This window comes from Globicephala melas, chromosome 1, assembly GCF_963455315.2.
Source record: "Globicephala melas chromosome 1, mGloMel1.2, whole genome shotgun sequence".
In the NCBI taxonomy this organism is placed as follows: domain Eukaryota; kingdom Metazoa; phylum Chordata; class Mammalia; order Artiodactyla; family Delphinidae; genus Globicephala; species Globicephala melas.
Genome location: NC_083314.1, coordinates 109943001 through 109962396, shown reverse-complemented (window position 1 = coordinate 109962396; position 19396 = coordinate 109943001). Strand labels below are relative to the sequence as shown.

General features: G+C 37.0%; 1 protein-coding gene across 1 annotated transcript in view; it reads right to left on the bottom strand.

Moving 5' to 3' along the window:
• Positions 1-9934: 9934 nt before the first annotated feature.
• GTF2B (general transcription factor IIB) overlaps positions 9935-19396 on the bottom strand; it is a 31096-nt gene continuing 21634 nt past the window's right edge. Inside the window, exons 4-7 of the mRNA XM_030866141.3 lie at positions 18213-18359; positions 17958-18087; positions 16495-16776; positions 9935-14283 (exon numbers count right to left, since the gene is read on the bottom strand). Coding sequence (XP_030722001.1) covers positions 14150-14283; positions 16495-16776; positions 17958-18087; positions 18213-18359 — 693 coding nt within the window. The 3' untranslated portion in view covers positions 9935-14149. The remainder of the gene's footprint in view (positions 14284-16494; positions 16777-17957; positions 18088-18212; positions 18360-19396) is intronic.

Sequence of the window (19396 nt, the reverse complement as noted above, 5' to 3'; positions counted from 1 at the left end):
CATGCTGTTTTAATTACTATAGCTGTGTAGTACTGTTTGAGATGAGGACATGTGAATGCCTTTGGTTTTGTTGTTCTTTCTCAGGTTTGCTTTGGCTATTCGAGGTCTTTTGTGGCTCCAAACAAATTTTTAGGATTTTTTTTTCCTGTGGAAAATGTCATTTGAATTTTGATAGGGATTGCATTGAATTTATAGATGGCTTTGGGTAATACAGATGTTGTGTATAGAAACACAACTGATTTCTATATGTTGATTTCACATCCTGCAACTTTACTGAACTTGTTCATTAGTTCTAATAGTTTTTTTGGTTCAGTCTTTAGGGTTTTCTTTAGATCGTATAATCTTCGAACAACAATTTTACTTCCTCCTTTCCAATTTGGATGCCTTTTTATTTCTTGCTTGACATTTTTCTCATTCCAATTTTGATTGCTTGCTGATTTTGCTGTAGCTTTATTTTCCTTTACATTGGAGACAGAAATACTGTCTTTATGTCAAAGGAATAAGTTTGTCCTCTAGCATCAAAACACATTGCTATTCTTAAATTGAGAATAGGTGTAAATGATGGGCTAACATCTAGGAACTATGTTGTAAGAGATGGAGTAGAATGAGAGACAAGACTGGTTACAAAATTTATTTTTCTTTCTTTCTTGTGTGTGTGTGCATGCCAAGTAGGTATTTGTATAAATTAAATACCTATTTAATCTGTAAAATACCCCTCCTCCCTTCAGATAATCAGCACTGTATATCTCCTAGGCATGAACACACATAAACAGAAAGCCAGAAATCCAAGATATCAAGATCACCATCTTGGCACTGGACTTTCTAGGGCAGTTTAACTGTTCCTATTTTCACTGACTTTTAGACCTTGCCTTTTTTTTCCCCCTTTCTACTCAGATCTACTTTATTCACTTGCTTGTCATCCTGTATTAATCAGTTCTCTGACTTGAAACCATTAAGTGCTTGTGACATTAGTATTACCATCTTTTTCCGTTTTTAGAAGTAAAATAGTGTATTTTAAAACTTTAGTCTCCCATATATGATCTCATTTAATCCCCAAGACTACCCTATGAAGTTGGTGGAGTGAAGTAAGTTGCCCCAGCTCACACAGCTGCTAAGTGGCAGAGCCAGAACTATGACCCTTTCCTTGCCCAGTACCTTTTCTGTTACACTACAAACTTTTTGTTTAAGTTGGTTTTAAATTAGACCAGTCAATAGTTAACTCCCCCTGAAAGTAAGATGAAGACAGAATAAAGTTAAAACTCCCCTCTCCCTTCCCCCAGGAATACTAACTACATCAGTGGTATTACATCTTACTGCATCACATCGGGAGATAGTAATCTCAAATTTTTCCACTAAGTTTGATCACTTGGTTGAGGTGGTGATCATCAGATCTCTCTTTCTGAAGATACCGTTTTACCCTTATAACTAATAGACAATCCGAGGTAATACTTGAGGATCATTTGATTTCCAAAAACCTTCCTCCCAATACTCATCTGAGTAAATTATTACACTAGAAGTTGCAAAATAATTTCCCAACTCTAGTATTTCATCTACATGCATTAGCTGCCATTCTTGTTTTTGTTTTTTTTAAGCTTTTCCTTTTTCCTCATAACCTCACTTTTTTTTTTTAAATTTGAGTATCACTATAGATGCAAGGACTTTTTAAAATCATTGTGTTATAATCCATTACTATTACTGCTTTCTTCTTGGATGCTTAAATTGTTCCCAGATTTGAGCCCATTTGTCTTTGAGTACCTCCTTGCTTTCTTGCACTATAAGATGTTCCAGGCCCACTTTTTGTGTTCCCTGCAAACCTGGAATTAGCCTTTTTTTTTTTTTTTTTTTTTTTTTTTTGCGGTACGCGGGCCTCTCACTGTTGTGGCCTCTCCCGTTGCGGAGCACAGGCTCCGGACGCGCAGGCTCAGCTGCCACGGCTCACGGGCCCAGCCACTCCACGCCATGTGGGATCTTCCCGGACCGGGGCACGAACCCGTGTCCCCTGCATCGGCAGGCGGACTCTCAACCACTGCGCCACCAGGAAAGCCCCCTTTTTTTTTTTCTTTTTGAGAAAGAATATTTAGGAACTAAAATCTGATTGCTATTGTGAAGTCATGATATCTAGACCCTTTCAGTTGATAGACGAAGAAAATAAACCTCTTTGAAAATCAGGAGTTCATGCTAATTTAAATGGAGCCTCACAGGATTCTTTTTCAATTTAACCTCATTTCATATTTTCATCTCTCTTCTGCCATTATAGACCCTCATTTTTAAGAGTCTATATGGTGATTCAATTTCATACTAGAAAGCATTATTTTTACTTGTTTTAGAAAAATTTGTTCAGTTTACCAAAGAGATCAGTATACTTTATTTGAAAATTAATAGGAGGGACTTCCCTGGCAGTCCAGTGGTTAAGACTCCGCACTTCCATTGCAGGGGGCACAGGTTCGATCCCTGTTCGGGGAACTAAGATCCCCCGCATGCTGTGCGGCTCGGCCAAAAATATATATATAATTAATATGAAAGTTTAAAAACCTCATGTCTCTACTTTCAACGCCTCAGTAGGAAATAGGCAAGCAGTGGTCCTAAAAAAAAATCGTTTTCAGGTGATTGTTGTTATAGTTCCTAATTTCTATTTTCTTTTTAGCTGTTTATACAAAGTCATCACAGTCACACATTTACTTCTCCAAGCGTACAGATTCACATTTTAGATTCTCAATGGAATCCAGTTCAGTATTTTTGACATTTACAGCAGTATGCTGAATTGTAGCATTTGCTTCTTCATGCTTTTATATTTCAGTGAGCTACTTTTGAGTTGTTGGTTTACTTCTTGAAATATGGACGTAATGCAATACAATAAAAATAATGAAAAATGCGTACTAACCGAAACTAAACAATATGCAAAAGACAAATACCTTATTGCCTTATCTGATAAACGCAGTCTGTGTAGTATGCATGAAATATTTAAGAGTGTAAGTATTAACAAAAGAGTTAGGTTTCTATGGAAATAGTAACTGCTTTTATCTTTTACAAATTTGAAATTGTGTGAAAAAACCTTAATCCCAGTAATTTTATCTCTGACCCCCAAACTGCATGTAAACCACTTAGTAGACGTCCAGGGATTTCTAGCATCTAAACACTGTAAAAAAGAGTTGTAGCTTTTTCTAATCCACCATCCTGGACTCATCAAAGTCCAGGATCTTTTGGATAAAGTAAATAAATTGCAATTCGATTTCTAAAGAACCCCTGATGCCTCCTTGGTACCTGCTTTATCTTTACACACTGATACTACTGCTTTACTCCTCCCTCAAGTTGTTTGTGTTATAGTCTAGTTAGAATAGGTAGAAAATAAATGCCAAAATGGCCTTTAAATGTTGTCATTTGAAGCTAACACTCCAAATTGGAGACCTTTGAAATGAGACCTTTGAAGAAAAGAGCAGTCTGAATTGAAGTGTGCATAACTGTTTTGAACTGGAAATTACCTCTAGTTTAGTGAATAAAACCTATATAAATTAAATAAAACAAGGCATATATATTTCTTTTTTCTGTATTATGTCTTATACTTATCCATATAGAGATGTCCAAGCATAGGATTCAGGAAGAGGACTGGGCTGGAGATATGGGGGTCGTTGGATGGTAACTGAAGTCACAGGGGTAGATGAGGTCACTTAGGGTTGAGTGTGGAGAGCAACAAGATAGAAGGGTCAACCAAGGACAAAATTCTAAGGGATGAGTAGAAGAGGAAGACTCAACAGAGACCTAAAAGCAGTAACCAGAGGTAGGAAGGAAATAAGGAGAGAATTAGTATTATGAAAGCCTAGGGAAAGAGAGTTTCAAAGAGGATTGAAAATGGACAACAATGTGAAGTGTTAATTGGTGAAGATGAGGTCTGAGATGTTCCACCTGCTTTAGCAACATGGATATTTTTGAGACCATGATGAGAGTAGTTTTACTGGTGTGCCCAGGGCTGAAACTAGCCTGCAATGCTTTACAGTGGGAATGAGGGGGAATCTTTCAAGAAGTTTGGCTATGAAGAGCAAGAAAGTGCCAGGGATCAAGGAGTTTAGGACACAGAAGACATTGGAATGTGTTTACATGTTGATGGGAGGGAGCAAGCCAGCCACACTGCTTGTAATCCCCACAGAACCATGCAGTATGAGGCCTCCTTGTTTAATTCATGGTGATCATCTTCACTCTTCCCAGAGATGGGGCTAAACCCAGTGAACTTAAGTGCCAATCATCTTCCAGATTCTGCTAAAGTAAAACAGTCTTTCTCTGACCATTCTCTCCCAACATAGAATTAATCAAATCCTCTTGTGTCCCCACCATAACCTGCAAAATACTCTCCATGCTTTATTGCATTTATTTGTTTACATGTCTCTTTTCTCCATAAGTTGTGTTTTATTCATCTTAGATGCCAAGTGCACAGCTCTGTCGCTGATACACTGTAGTGTTCAATAAATAGTAATAGCCTTTTATAAAGCAATAACCTTCATTTAAAAAAATCAGGTATTTTGTGTTACCGTATTGGATCTTCACAACAACTCTGTGAAAAAAGCACTGTAATATTCTCATTTTATAAATAAGAAACTTGAGACTTAAGAGAGCTAAGTAACTTGTGCAAAGTCACATAGTAAGTGGAAGAGACAGGACTCAAACCCAGTCTGTTAGCAAGATTCATGCTCTTAAGCTCACTATAGTCAATGCAAGATTGAATAAATGAATGAATGGATGGGTATCAAGGAATTCAGAAGGACAAAATTCCCACAAATGAACTACCACACCATTTGTTAAACATAACACATACTGAGAGTGTCCAGTTAGTTGCTCAATAAATGCTTTCTGTTGGGAAAAAAAAAATGGAACAGTTGCAAAACTGACATGTAAACTTCCAGACTGTTAACCACTGGAGCCTTCTTTCTTATTCTTCCTTTCTAGAAGACAAAAAGGATTAACATCCATGCTCTCTTTGTTCATCTGTGTACACCTTGCTCCAAGAGCTTAATGATACAGATGAAAGAACATGGCACTTTTGAGGAAATGAAACTTCACAGTAGCTGGAGTATATGTAAAAACTGCAATGGAGTAGGTGAGTAAAGACTAGGAAATGCAGGCATTGTGGGCTGTGTTCAGAAAGGTGGGTTTTTTTGCTCGTTTGTTTTTAATTTTTATTTTATATTGGCGTATAGTTGATTTACAATGTTGTATTTCAGGTGTAGAGCAAAGGGATTCAGTTATACATATACATATAGCTATTCTTTCTCAGATTCTTTTCCCACATAGGTTATTAGAGAATATTGAGTAGAGGCCCCTGTGCTATATAGTAGGTCCTGTTGGGTGTCTATTTTACAAATAGCAGCGTGTATATGTTAATCCCAAACTCCTAATTTAGCCCTCTCCCAACCTTTCCCCTTTGGTATCCATAAGTTTGTTTTCGAAGTCTGTGAGTCTGTTTCTGTTCTGTAAATGAGTTCCTTTGTACCATTATTTTTAGAATCCACATATAAGTGATATCATATGATATTCATCTTTCTCAGACTTTATTTAGCATGATAATTTCTAGGTCTATCCATGTTGCTGCAAATGGCATTATTTCATTCTTTTTTATGGCTGAGCAATATTCCATTGTATATATGTACCACATCTTCTTTATCCATTCATCTGTTGATGGACACTTAGGTTGCTTCCATGTCTTGGCTATATTGTAGATAGTGCTGCTATGAACATTGGGGTGCATGTGTCTTTTCAAATTATGGTTTTCTTCAGATATATGCCCAGGAGTGGGATTGCTGGATCATATGGTAGTTCTATTTTTAGTTTTTTAAGGACCCTCCATACTGTTCTCCATAGTAGCTGTACCAATTTACATTCCCACCAACAGTGTAGGAGGGTTCCCATTTCTCCACATCAGAAAGGGTTATTTGTCATAGGGGCAGATCTAAATTTTGCGGGGCCAAAAGTATATACAATTTGGGGGGCCATCTTTAAGAAATCCATGATTTTGTATTTATAGCTACAGAATTAAGTTCAGAGCCTTGGAAGGGGTCTGTGCAAGTGCACCTTAAGTTTCATTAGCTTTCTGATAAATCACCTATGCCTCAGAGCCACTGAAGCATCTTCAGCTGGGAGAAATGTGGTTAGATTTGCATGGGGAGAATGGATCAGAGGGTTCAAGTCTGAAGCCTGGAGCAGTAGCTTGGAGCCACCTCAGCAACTGTGGGAGATGATAAAGGCCTAAACTAGGGTAAGGCAGTCAGGAGAGAGAAAAGTGGGTGAATAAAGCCTCTTCAGGTGGTAGAAACAAAGGACTAGGACTGACTACAGGTAGCCCATAGGGGCCATATACCAACCACATCACAGAAATGTCTCCCCAAGCAATGTGATTTCCACTTATCCTTTAAGGGCCTTTTCCAGTTAAGAAGTACTTTTTTCCTCTTTGTGCCCTGCTCTTTCCACACAGGTACAATGAATGTCTCCTTCTCTCTGACTCCCTTGGGCTTTGTACACACCTCCATCTTATACTCGCTCATAGCGTCAGGACAGGGCATGCCTTATTCACCTCTTGTATCTTGTATCTCCAGAGTCTTCATAGTGGAGGATGAAGGAATGGCCTGCTTTGCTCTATACAAAGACATTTAGAATAATATAAAATATTAGGAAGTTTCTATGAGTGATTGAGATTCAACCTACGATTAGTTGTTGATATGAATTGTAGTTGGGCTCCAACATAATAAAAGTGTCCCTCTGACAACCACCACAAGAGTCATCCCTTATTTAAGTTTAGTTCTTCCTAATCTGTAGAGAAGTTCCACATATAAGCTGTCACTTAAAACTTATAGCGGGCTTCCCTGGTGGCGCAGTGGTTGAGAGTCCGCCTGCCGATGCAGGGGACACGGGTTCGTGCCCCGGTCCGGGAAGATCCCACATGCCGCGGAGCGGCTGGGCCTGTGAGCCATGGCCGCTGAGCCTGCGTGTCTGGAGCCTGTGCTCCGCAACAGGAGAGGCCACAACAGTGACCTCTCCTTTTTGTGGCCCATGTACCACAAAAAAAAAAAAAAAAAACTTATAGCCACTTGGAAAATCATCACATGGAGGTAGCAAAGAGACCTAGGACTAGCCCTTATTTTGCTACTATTAGTGTGACCTTGGACAAGTGATTTCACCTTACTAGTGATATGTGAACATTTCACCCTAATGTTCTCATCTGTAAAATGACGAAGTTATAGTAGGTCATTGATTTTTAACCTTCGTTTTCAAACAAAATCTTCAGCATTACTCCAGCACATAACAAAGTCAGAGCAGAAGCAGGCTGGGGGCCCAGTTTGTCACTCACTGGAACTAATTCTGAGGTCTTCCGTCAAAGCCCCTGGCCTACAGTTTGATGTCCATGCTACTAGAAGACCCTTAATTAAATGCCTTAGAGCTGTCATTGACCATCTCCAATATGATGGTCGACTCAAAGTCACTGAGCTGAACTGTGGTATAAGGGCCAAAATCCAAGCCCCTCTTTTGTACTGAAGAGCAAGACCTCTGCTCACAATGACAAATTAGGACAGTGAAAGAGGAGTTGTTCAAATACCAGATAATATTTGTTGGGCCACAGCAATGCAGGAGGATGTTGAAAGTTCTGAGTCCATCATTAAGTTTTCTGGTGTCTCATAGCTGTAGAGCTAGAAGGAACCACAGAGGCAGTAAGGTCTTTCCAGAGAAATCTCTTACAGATCAGCTAAGTCTCTGCTTAAATACCTTCAGTGAAGTCTTCAACCTGACCATATGGTCGTCTGGGAGCTCCATGCAACTTTTGCATCCTAGACCTGTCTTTCAGAACAGTATAGAACAAAGTAGCCTTTCCAACGTCTATAAGAGCAATAAACCCAATTCTTTTGTGGTTTTAACTTTCTCAACTATGTCAATTTAAAACAAAATATCTTTTGACAGAATCTTAAATTCAACATAATATCACTCTTTGCTTGTTTTTATTACTCTTGTTAAGTACTTTACATACCAATGATCTTCTTTCCCAGATGTCTCAAAACATTTATTTCAAATAATGGCTGTCTTTTTCCCATTGTATATTCTTGCCTCTTTTGTCAAAGATTAATTGACCGTAGGTGTGTGGGTTTATTTCTGGGCTCTCTATTCTGTTCCATTGATCCATGTGTCTGTTTTTGTGCCAATACCATGCTGTTTTGATTAATTACTGTAGCTTTGTGGTATTGTCTGAAGTCTGGGAGAGTTATGCCTCCTGCTTTGTTCTTTTCCTTCAGGGTTGCTTTGGCAATTCTGGATCTTTCATGGTTCCTATAAATTTTAGGATTATTTGTTCTAGTTCTGTGAAAATTTTCATGGGTAATTTGATAGGAATCACATTAAATTTGTAGATTGCTTTGGGTAGTATGGCCATTTTAACAATATTAATTCTTCCAAGCCAAGAGCATAGGATATCTTTCCATTTCTTTGAATCATCTTCTGTTTCCTTTATTAATGTTTTATAGTTCTCAGAGTATAAGTATTTCACCTCCTTGGTCAGGTTTATTCCCAAGTATGCAACTGATTTCTGCATGTTAACCTTGTATCCTGCTACCTTGCTGAATTTATCAGTTCTAGTAGTTTTTGTGTGAAGTCTTTAGGGTTTTCTATATATAGTATCATGTCATCTGCATATAATGGCAGTTTTACCTCTTCCCTTCCAAGTTGGATACCTTTTATTCCTTTTTCTTGTCTGATTGCTGTGGCTAGGACTTCCAAAACTATGTTGAATATAAGAAGTGAGTGGGCATCCTTGTCTTGTTCCAGATTTTAGCAGGAACGCTTCAGCTTTTCACCAGTGAGCAGTATATTGGCTGTGGGTTTGTCATAAATATCTTTTATTATGTTGAGATATGTTCCCTCTATACCCACTTTGGTAAGAGTTTTTATCATGAATGGGTGTCAAATTTTGTCAAATGCTTTTTCTGTGTCTATTGAGATGATCATGTGTTTTTTGTTTATGTGGTGTATCACATTGATTGATTTGTGTATATTGAATCATCCTTGTGAACTTGGGGTGAATCCCACTTTGTTGTGGCATATGATCTTTTTTATATGTTGCTGGATTTGGTTTGCTAATATTTTGTTGAGAATTTTTGCATCTGTATTCATCAAAGATATTGGCCTGTAATTTTTTGTGGTGGTGTCTTTGTCTGGCTTTGGTATCAGGGTGATGGTAGCTTCATAGAATGTCTTTGGGAGTATTCCCTCCTCTTCAATATCTGGAATAGTTTGAGAAGGATTGGTATAAGTTCTTTGTATGTTTGGTAGAATTTGCCTGTGAAGCCATCTGGTTTTGGACTTTTGTTTGGAGGGGACTTTTGCTTTGTAGGGAGTTTTTACAGATTCTATTTCACTTCTAGTGATCAGTCTGTTCAAATTATCTATTTCTTCTTGATTCAATTTTGGTTGGCTGTGTTTCTAGAAACTTGTGCATTTCTCCTAGGTTGTCCAATTTGTTGGCCTAATTGTTCATACTATTCCCTTATGGTTTTTTGTATTTCTGCAGTGTCGGTTGTTATGTCTTCAGCAACTGGTGTTGGGAAAGCTGGACAGCCACATGTAAATCAATGAAGTTAGAACACTCTCACCATACAAAAAAATAAACTCAAAATGGCTTAGGCTTAAACATAAGACATGACACCATAAAACTCCTAGAAGGGATCATAGGCAAAACATTCTTTGACATAAATTGTACCAATGTTTTCTTAGGCCAGTCTCCCAAGGCAATAGAATAAAAAACAAAAATAAACAAATGGGACCTAATCAAACTTACAAGCTTTTGCAGAGCAGCAAAGGAAACCATCAACAAAATGAAAAGACAACCTACAGAATGGGAGAAAATATTTGCAAATGATGCAAATGACAAGGGCTTTATTTCCAAAATATACAAACAGCTCATACAACTCAACAAGAAAACAAAAAACCCAGTCAAAAAGTGGGCAGAAGACCTAAACAGACATTTCTCCAAAGAAGACATATGGATGGTCAAAAAGCACATGAAAAGATGCTCAACATCACTAATTATTAGAGAAATGCAAATCAAAACTACAACGAGGTACCACCTCACACTGGTCAGAATGGCCATTGCTAAAAACTCTACAAATAACAAATTCTGGAGAGGATATGGAGAAAAGGGAACCCTCCTACACTGTTGGTGGGAATGTAAGTTGGTATAGTCACTATGGAAAAACAGTATGGAGGTTCCTCAGAAAACTAAGAATAGAACTACCATATGATCCAGCAATCCCATTCCTGGGCATATATCCAGACAAAACTAATTCAAAGAGATACATGCACCCCTGTGTTCATAGCAGCACTATTCACAATAGCCAAGACATGGAAGCAACCTAAATGTCCACTGACAGATGAATGGATATACAATGGAATACTATTCAGCCATAAAAAAGAATGAAATAATTTAATTCGCAGCAACATGGATGCCACTAGAGATTATTATACTCAGTGAAGTTAGAAAGAGAAATACCATATAATATCACTTATATGTGGAATCTAAAATATGGCACAAATGATCCTATCTACGAAACAGAAACAGACTCATGGACAGAGAGAGCAGACTTGTGCTTGCCAAGGAGGCGGGGGCTGGTGGAGAAATGGAGTGGGAGGTTGGGGTTAGCAGCTATTATATATAGAATGAATGGATAAACAACAAGGTCCTACTGTACACCAAAGATTCAGTATCCTATGATAAACCATAATGGAAAAGAATCTTAAAGTATATATAATGGAATCACTTTGCTGTACAGCAGAAATTAACGCATTGTAAATCAACTTCACTTAAAAAAAGAGGAATGATGACCTAAAAAAACCCCAAAACGGCTATAGCAGCCATAGGCTGTTGCAGATCAGAGAAAAACCATGAGGTTGTGATACTCTGCAGAAGTTTCATGGTCACCTTTTCCCTGCTCCTCTTTCACCAAGTATAAGCTTGAGCGTCCTAGAATGGCAGTTGAAAGTCCCGCCAGCCAGAGAAATGCCAGTAAGGATTATGAATGGAAGTTTGTGCTTTTGAGAGATGCTGGCATCCCTGCGGCCTAGAGATCAGCCAAATAGTGGTTCTGCATGACACCTTAGGACCTTGAGATCCTGATGTAAGAAGTATGTATGTGTAATACCTGGGAGGGAGAGAGTGAGGTGTTCAGGGGGCCAAAAATCTCTCAGTAGCTCCATAATTTGCAAATGAGATTAAAACTCCAGCAACAGGAAAAGTCAGGGCCACTGACAATTGGAAATATTGGCATGGGGCAGAGAGGCCTCTTGGCTGGATTAGGACCAGATGGGTAATAGGCTGACCCCTCCCAGCTGTTCATCTTGATAATCAAAGTAAATCTTGCACCTGTGATACAAAATTAGCTCAGAAACCAAAGACAACCCTGGGTAAAGTACATTTGTTGCTTTGAACAGAGGCTTACTATCAAGACATATTTAGTTTAAGAAGCATTTCATTCGGAGGAAGAGCTAAAAGAACAATTTCTAGCTATTAACTCCTTGTCTCCTGAGCGGATTTAAAAATAATTCAAAAACTCACTCTGAAGAGCTTTCCCCAAAGAGCCAGATACAAGTATTGCACTGAATAATTCTGTTCATTTATAAATTGAAAAGAAGTCTATTTGAAAGCTACAACTTAAGTCAGGCCTGAAGCAGCTTCCTGTGAAGTAAGCTTCAACAGCATGGTTCAGTGGAAAGGAGCAGTGGATTGAGTGATCAAGAGACCTGAGTGAGTCCCATCTCTGCTAAGTGAACTTGGACAAAGCTTTTGGTTTCTCTAGGCTTCTCTGAACTACAAAATGGGGAGATCAGACGGGAGCAAACTCAGATTCCATGAAACTTACCAAATCCTTGAGCTAGAGTAATAGAAATTGTTCATAAAAGTGGCTTCCAGCAAGTCTTTGTTTTAAATACCCGAATGGAAGGGGCCACAGTAACCAACTTTTCAACTCTTTGTTTAAAGATGCTAGCATGAACAGGATGGATCTACTTTATCTTCATAGAAATGGCCTTGCATAGCTCACTAATATTCCTAACCTGCTAAAAATGCAGGCCCCAAACAGAAACAGGCTTCACATTCTACGTATGATCAGCTCCCAGTGAGGTGGTTGCCCACCTATGTATGGGGAGTTTTTCCACACCTGGAGGTAAGGCTGTAAGCTCCACTCTCTAAAACAGCAAATACGCCCCTCTGCCCACAGATTACTCTTTAAAATCAGTTTTATTGATCCATGTTTTTAAAATGTATTCTAAAAATAGACCAAAATGTTGACATAGTTGAGTGGCAGGAGTAGGTCCCTCCCTTCCCTTTATGCTTAGCTGCATTTTTCTAGTTATCTAATACATTTTCGTAGCCAGGAAAATGAAAAAACTAAACAAATCACATTATTATACCTGAACTGCACCTATGTTTTAAAAATAAAGCACAGCAAACAGCTGGAAAGAAAAAAAATGCCAAAACGCTGGTGGCTATTTTTGGGTGGCTCATGGATGTTTTCATTATGCATTTCCCAAATGTTCTATAATGTGCATGCACTAACCTTCGATAACTGCAAAAATAACTATTTTAAGATTTACTTAACTGGTTGCAGCTTGCAAAGTCAGGCATTACTGAATGGGACTTTTGTGGTCAATCACTAGAAACTGGGGAGCATTAGAGGAGGGAGGCTACTGCTCTCAGTTCATACTTGGAAAGATGGAGATGTGTGGTGCTGGGGACCAAAACATTAACCTAGGATTTCTTTCCTTCTTCGGTCTCACTCCGGGTAAGATGGGTTCTACGTGCCTGGCGTATACATTTCATCACTATCCTTGCAATCCTGTATTTGGGTTATATTGTTCTTGTGTTGGTTTGTCTGGTGTTCTTCCACAGCTTTAAGTAGTAGTGTTTGAGTGTCCTACATTTTGTGTAAGGGAGAAATACCATTTGTCTTCGTGGTCCAATACCTATCCCCCTCCCATGGTCAACAGAAATGACAGTGGAAGTCTGATCTTACAGAGGGGAAAGTTCCTCTCTGGACCAGAGTTGCAATCTGCCCACCAAGGCCACAATAGGAGATTGTCCTTTTAATCTAGTGCTAACCTTTTTACAAATGTGTAAGAACCATGACACCTGTTTTATAGCAGTGGGTATGTTTGTTTAGCATGGATTCAAGTCCCCTGTACAAACTACCTAGCTGGCAAAAGGGCAAAATGTTGTTGGTCTTCGCTTACATTGCCTAGCAGTCAAGAGACCTTAAATCAGTGTTCCTCGGAGTGAGATGCAAAACATGTACACATCACAATCACCTAGGGGGAAGGTGCTGGTTAAACAAATTCCTGGACATCCTCAGGCCCAATAATCTCCATTTTAAATATTCTTTAGACTATGAGTATCCCAATTAGTAGAAATAACAAAGAACTGTAGATACACAGATTCTATACAGTGAAATGTAAACATTTGGAAATTGAAATCTGTCTCTGTTACTAATTATTTACTAGCATCATCTTCTGCTCAATAAGCTCACTGAGAAAAAAACACATAAACATTCTTATATCTCTAAAGCCAGTGCCTTTCAAGGCCCTGTTCCATCACTTCTTGCTTTTTAATATACATATATTAAGAAATCACACACACACCTCCTTTTACACTGCAAACTAAATATGTTCAACAGTGGTTCCTCAAAAGCCTGTTATTTCCATAACTTTATTAAAATAAGAAAATTAAATATATATGAAAAAATAATGGAAAACAAGGACCTCTATCAGCTTCATTAGCTACAATATGCATTATTTGTAATTATAAATTATATAAATTATAAATTACATGTAACATAACTGTAACAAAACCTTTAGTTTTGAAAAATGTTTTATTCAAGAATTATGTAATTTCAAATATCTTCCAAAATACAGTTTCCTAGATTGCTACAAAACGAAGCAAATTGAATAAGAAATGTCATTAAATATGTTTCACTAGTATATACATATGAATGCCAAGCAATTAATATTTAGCCCTGGAATGCGTACCATGTCTTTCATTTTTCCTTATTAAAGGCTCAATCCAGCACTTTGTATAGGCTATGTACAACAGGCAAAAGTTCAGTGTTCATAGGAGTTTCACATTAGCTGCCTCAATTTATAGCTGTGGTAGTTTGTCCACAGGGGTGTCAAATTTGAAGTCTGTAGGAAACAGATCTGGGGCCCGAGGATAGATTAGCCTGTAGGACTGTCTGATTGTAACATCAGCAACACCAGCAATATCTCCAATTTCTAAAAGACAAAAATCAAAATATTAAGTTTAACTTCCATCCTACCTCCCCTTCTACTACCTGCAATATTAAGTTTAACTTCCATCCTACCTCCCCTTCTACTACCTGCGTTTGTGAGACATGGTACTATAAAACGTCTTAAGTGAAAAAGAAAACAAAAATATTTTCAAAAACTAAAAAGTAGAAAGCAGGGCTACAGTAACAACAACAATAATGGTATTAGTACTTTTCGCAAAGCATTGTCGAATTAGTTTAAAAGGTTTACTATACGGAAAACATTTAAACAGTGTTCAAGGCATAGCACTATGTGTGATAGCTATTATATTGCTCATTGTATTTAGAACTGACTTCTTCACAATAAATTTTTTTGAGGATCACAGAATCTATGAATACATTCCTGTAAAGAAATTCACTTTATTAGTTCTGTGTTTAAAAGTTCCCCTGCAACGTCTCCCCTAGCTAAACCTCTATTAAGAGGTTCTTGTTAGGTTAAAACCAAAATGGGATCATGTTGGTATTTTTCTTTTTTAAAAAAATATTTATTTATTTGGCTGCTCTGGGTCTTAGTTGCAGCACGTGGGATCTTCGTTGCCACGTGCAGGATCTTTAGTTGCGACATGTATGATGATCTAGTTCCCTGACTAGGGATCGAACCCAGGCCCCCTACATTGGGAGCTTGGAGTCTTAACCACTGGACCACCAGGGATGTCCCTATAAGTATTTTTTTACAGCCTCTTTTTTCTACTTAACATATCTGAGGTCAAACAGCTGTATATTATAGCATGATATAGATGTTTTTCACTATTATAAACACATACTTGAGCATATATATTGAGCTCACATGAGTTATTTCTACAGTCTATTACAGAATCCAAGGATCCACTTTTACCATTCAAAGTCAGTGTCATATTTTCCTTCCATTTTTTAAACCAAGTCCCAAAGGACTGCCACTTGACAATTATTTGGTTAGTTATACTTAATCAAAATAGATTTTTTAAACACACCCTTTAATACAAACTCATTTTACCATCTTTTCAGAGCCAGTTCAAATCAGTGAGATTTTACAGCTTTTCAGTGTGGATGCTGCCATCAGTGCACAATTAGCTAATTTTAAATTTCCTTATCGTATGTTGCATTATATTTTTCTAGACATAAATACCAATCAATGTCAACTATGTGAATGTCAACTGGGTGCTGGGCAGCAAGTAATTTCACTACCTCACTTTTAAATTTAGAATTGACTGCTCCCTTTTCTTTATAAATCTTTTTGAGGATCATGGAACTAATTAAGGAATGCATGCTTGTAAAGAAATTCACTTAATACTTCTGCTTGAAAGTTCTACAACAGTAAATGCAAGAATAGCTGCAGAAGGTTTAACTGCTTATGTTAGCATTTTCACGAAGAAATTGTGAATAGCATACAAAAGAAGAAAGAGAACAGGTTTCACAGAAAGTTAAAACTTGATGGTCAACACATATTTATAGTGTGCCTCTCTGTAGGGTACCAGGCCAGCCAATGAGAAACAAAGCATGGCCACCTCCTCTCAAGATTTAAAAAGTTAAGTTTTGAGGGGAAAAACAGACTATTCAAAATAACCAGGAGAATTTAGGGCGAACAAATAAAAACTTCTAAAAATGAAAAATGTACAAACTAAAATTAATTACTTAATTCAAATGAAAAAAAAGTTAAGTCTGTACACAGGGTTATGCCTCCAAATATTTTTATTTATGAGACACTTAAAATGCTGTATTTTCTTAAGTTTTGATGCTAAGGAACTACCTCTTAAACAAGGGCTCTAGATATTTAGTGGCATCCCTCAGACATATTGCAGGTTCAGTTCCAGACCACTGAAATAAAGCCAATACTGCAGTAAAGCAAATCACAGGAATTTCTGGGATTCCCAATACATATAAAATTTATATTTACACTATACTGTAGTCTATTAAATGTGCAGAAGAATTATGTCTAAAAAGACAATGCATATACCTCAACTAAAAAATACTTTATTACTAAAAAAATGCTAACCATCATCTGACAATTCAGAATTGCCATAAACCTTCCATTTGTTAAAAAAAAAAAAAAAATGCAGTATCTGCAAAGTGCAACAGAACCAGGTAGGCCTGTACCTGCTTCGTACTTAAAATGGAAATACAATCACATACTACAGCCTTTATTAATTTCATCACTACCCTTCCTGATGAACAATCCTACCTTTTTGGGTCCTTTTCTCAGCTGATGCCTGTGAGGCCATGTAAATGGCGGCTGCTGCCACAGATATTGGGCTCCTTCCAGGAACCAAGTCCAACTCCACAGCTTTACGGGCTATATGTGTAGCTGCCATCTGTACTTGTTTAGGAAGACAAAGGTTGGAACAAAACCTGGACATGAAGTCCCCAGTTGTAATCAGATCCACACTGGTTTCTAAAGCTTTCAAAATAAGTTTAAAACATCGACCGATTTCTTTCTTAGAAATTCGTGATACGGCACATATTTCTAAAAAGAGAAAAAAAATAAATAAATAAATCCACATAGGCCATGTAGTTCACTGTAAAATCTATCATTTCTGATTATAAAAGTAATATATTCTAATTGCAAAATTCAATCATGCCTTAAAGATCAATCTCTAATCCTCTCAGTGATACTTCTCATAGAGCTAATTTAAAATTTCTGTTAATTTAAATGTTTATTACACTTAAAAGAAGTTTTTAAAAAGTTAAATGTAGGTTTTAATATTTCAAAATATTAACTTCTCTTAAGTTTCAATTCATGCAAGTTTCTTCAACCAATCAAAAACTTCTTTGATATTTATGTATTAATCTGTTGTAAGGAGTATGTCAAGAAGATGAAAGAAAATACTCAAACTAAAGAAGGCTTCTCAAGTTACACAATGTCATACGTACATGCAATCCCTGAGATTACAGGCTATAGAAAAATGAGATCAAATATTTGACCCTGTTATTCTAAAAATTCAACTACCACTTTCAGAATAAATTTAACAAAAGCCTTAGTTTTAGCTGTAATAACCCAAAAGATGGTAATGATAATGGTCACTGCCTCTTCACTCTGACACAAGAAAACGTAAAAAATATTCATGGATGAATGAAGGGTAATTATAGTCTTAAGCTAAAATGTGTAAGTATCACAGCAACACTGTGAATAAGCTGTAATGTTTTCATGGGTAAACTACAAATTAGATGAAAAACACTGGTTCTTGCAAAGCCTCCAACCGAAGTGTGAAAATATAAACTGTCTAACTCAAGAGAAAAAGTTTCATTCATGCTTTCTAAGGCTTGACTCCCTCACCTGTAGAGACCTGTGCTGGGAGCGGAAACTTTTCTGTGCATCCAGTGTACAGACTTACTACAAAGGCTTCTGATGCCAGGCCTCAAAACGCACAAGATATAGTCAGAAGATCCTACTAGCAAAGAACAGAGGGCATACATGGACTAACATGACTTTACATGGGCAATAGCCTGAAAAGAACATGATCAGTATGATCACAGAATTTTTGTCAAGGAATAAAATAAGGTGGTGTTTAGAAAGGTACTTAGGTGGATTACTGTATGTAACCAGGAAGACATGACTTATCTACCTACTGTCAAAGCTGCTTGACTTTGGTCTGTCACTTTAATATGAAATAGATAACACTTATATCTAAGCAACTAAAAACTTACCTTTAAATGTCCTAGGAACTCCTTCCTGTCTGCAGGCAATATAGAGACAAGCAGAAGCTATGGCATCATTAGCCCTTCCCTTCAGGCTCTTTTGTTCATACACTTGCTTGAACAGATTATTTGTTCGATCCTTCAAAGCAGAGAAACTAAGTTTAATTAATTCTAGGCCATTTAATTAGCCACAATAGCAAAATTTCATGTTTTCACTAAATTATGCTAAGTCAAAGCCAGCATGGCTTAAAGACAAGAACTTACAACTATATTTCGAGGGAGGTTGATTCTGTCTGCCATGGTAGTGATTTCTTTGAATGCATTCATCATTGCCCGATCAGAACTACTCATGGTTCTCCTATTCTGGTACTTAGAATTACCGAATTCATCAAAACTTGCAGCTCCTGTACCCTATAAAACAAAGTTTTATAACTTTACGCAAAAAACTTTGAAAACCTGAATGAACAATTTCTAAGAAAACTTAACTTATACAATCTGACTCCATATTACCCAAGAAATCTACCCTGAGCAACCTCTCTATTCCTAAAAAGAAAAGGTACCAGGTTAAGATGGTTTTAAAGAGGTTTTCTAGCAAATACTTTAAATGTAAACATATTATTAGAAAATCTAATAATATAAACCATCATATTAATAGACCTAGGAGAAAAGTCACATGATAATCTCCAAAGGTGCTTAAAAAAGTTAAGCAAACAAAACTCCCAAGTCCAAAGCCAGCACAATGATTAATGAAGAAACATTAGCAGCATTACCACTGAAGTCAGAAGACAAAAACACCTCCTACCGCTACCATTTTCTAACACTGTACTAGAAAAACTAACCAACATGATGTAATTTTAATTATATAATGTTATTATATAACAATTATATTAATTACATTAGTATAATTATATTAAAACTCAGCAAGAGAAAGATTAGAAGTACAAATTTGAGACAGAAGTGATAAACTATTTGCAGATACTACCTTTGTATTTACCTAGAATACTCAAGAAAATCACTCAAACTGCTATAAATAATAAGAGAATTCATTAGAGGGGCAAGTTCAAAATTAACAAATAGAAATCAATAGCCTACATATGTGTAATCAACCAGTTAGAAGATGAAAGAAAAAGCTGCAATTACAACAGCAACAAAAAAGATAAAATATCTAGGGATCAACTTAAGAAACATGCAAGACCTTGATGAAGAAAACTTTAAAACATCCACTGAAGGACACATATGACCTAAGGAAATGGAAATGCATACTATATTTCTGGATAACAAGATTTTTTTCCTTAAGAAGTCAATTTTCCCTAAGGCAATTTGCAAATCTAACAAAACTCAGTTGAAATAATACCCAAGTTTTGTTTTTTGTTTTTAAACTAAACAAAGTTATCCTAACTTTAAATGGAAAAGACAAGTGAAGAAAATGCTGGAAAAGGACAATAAAG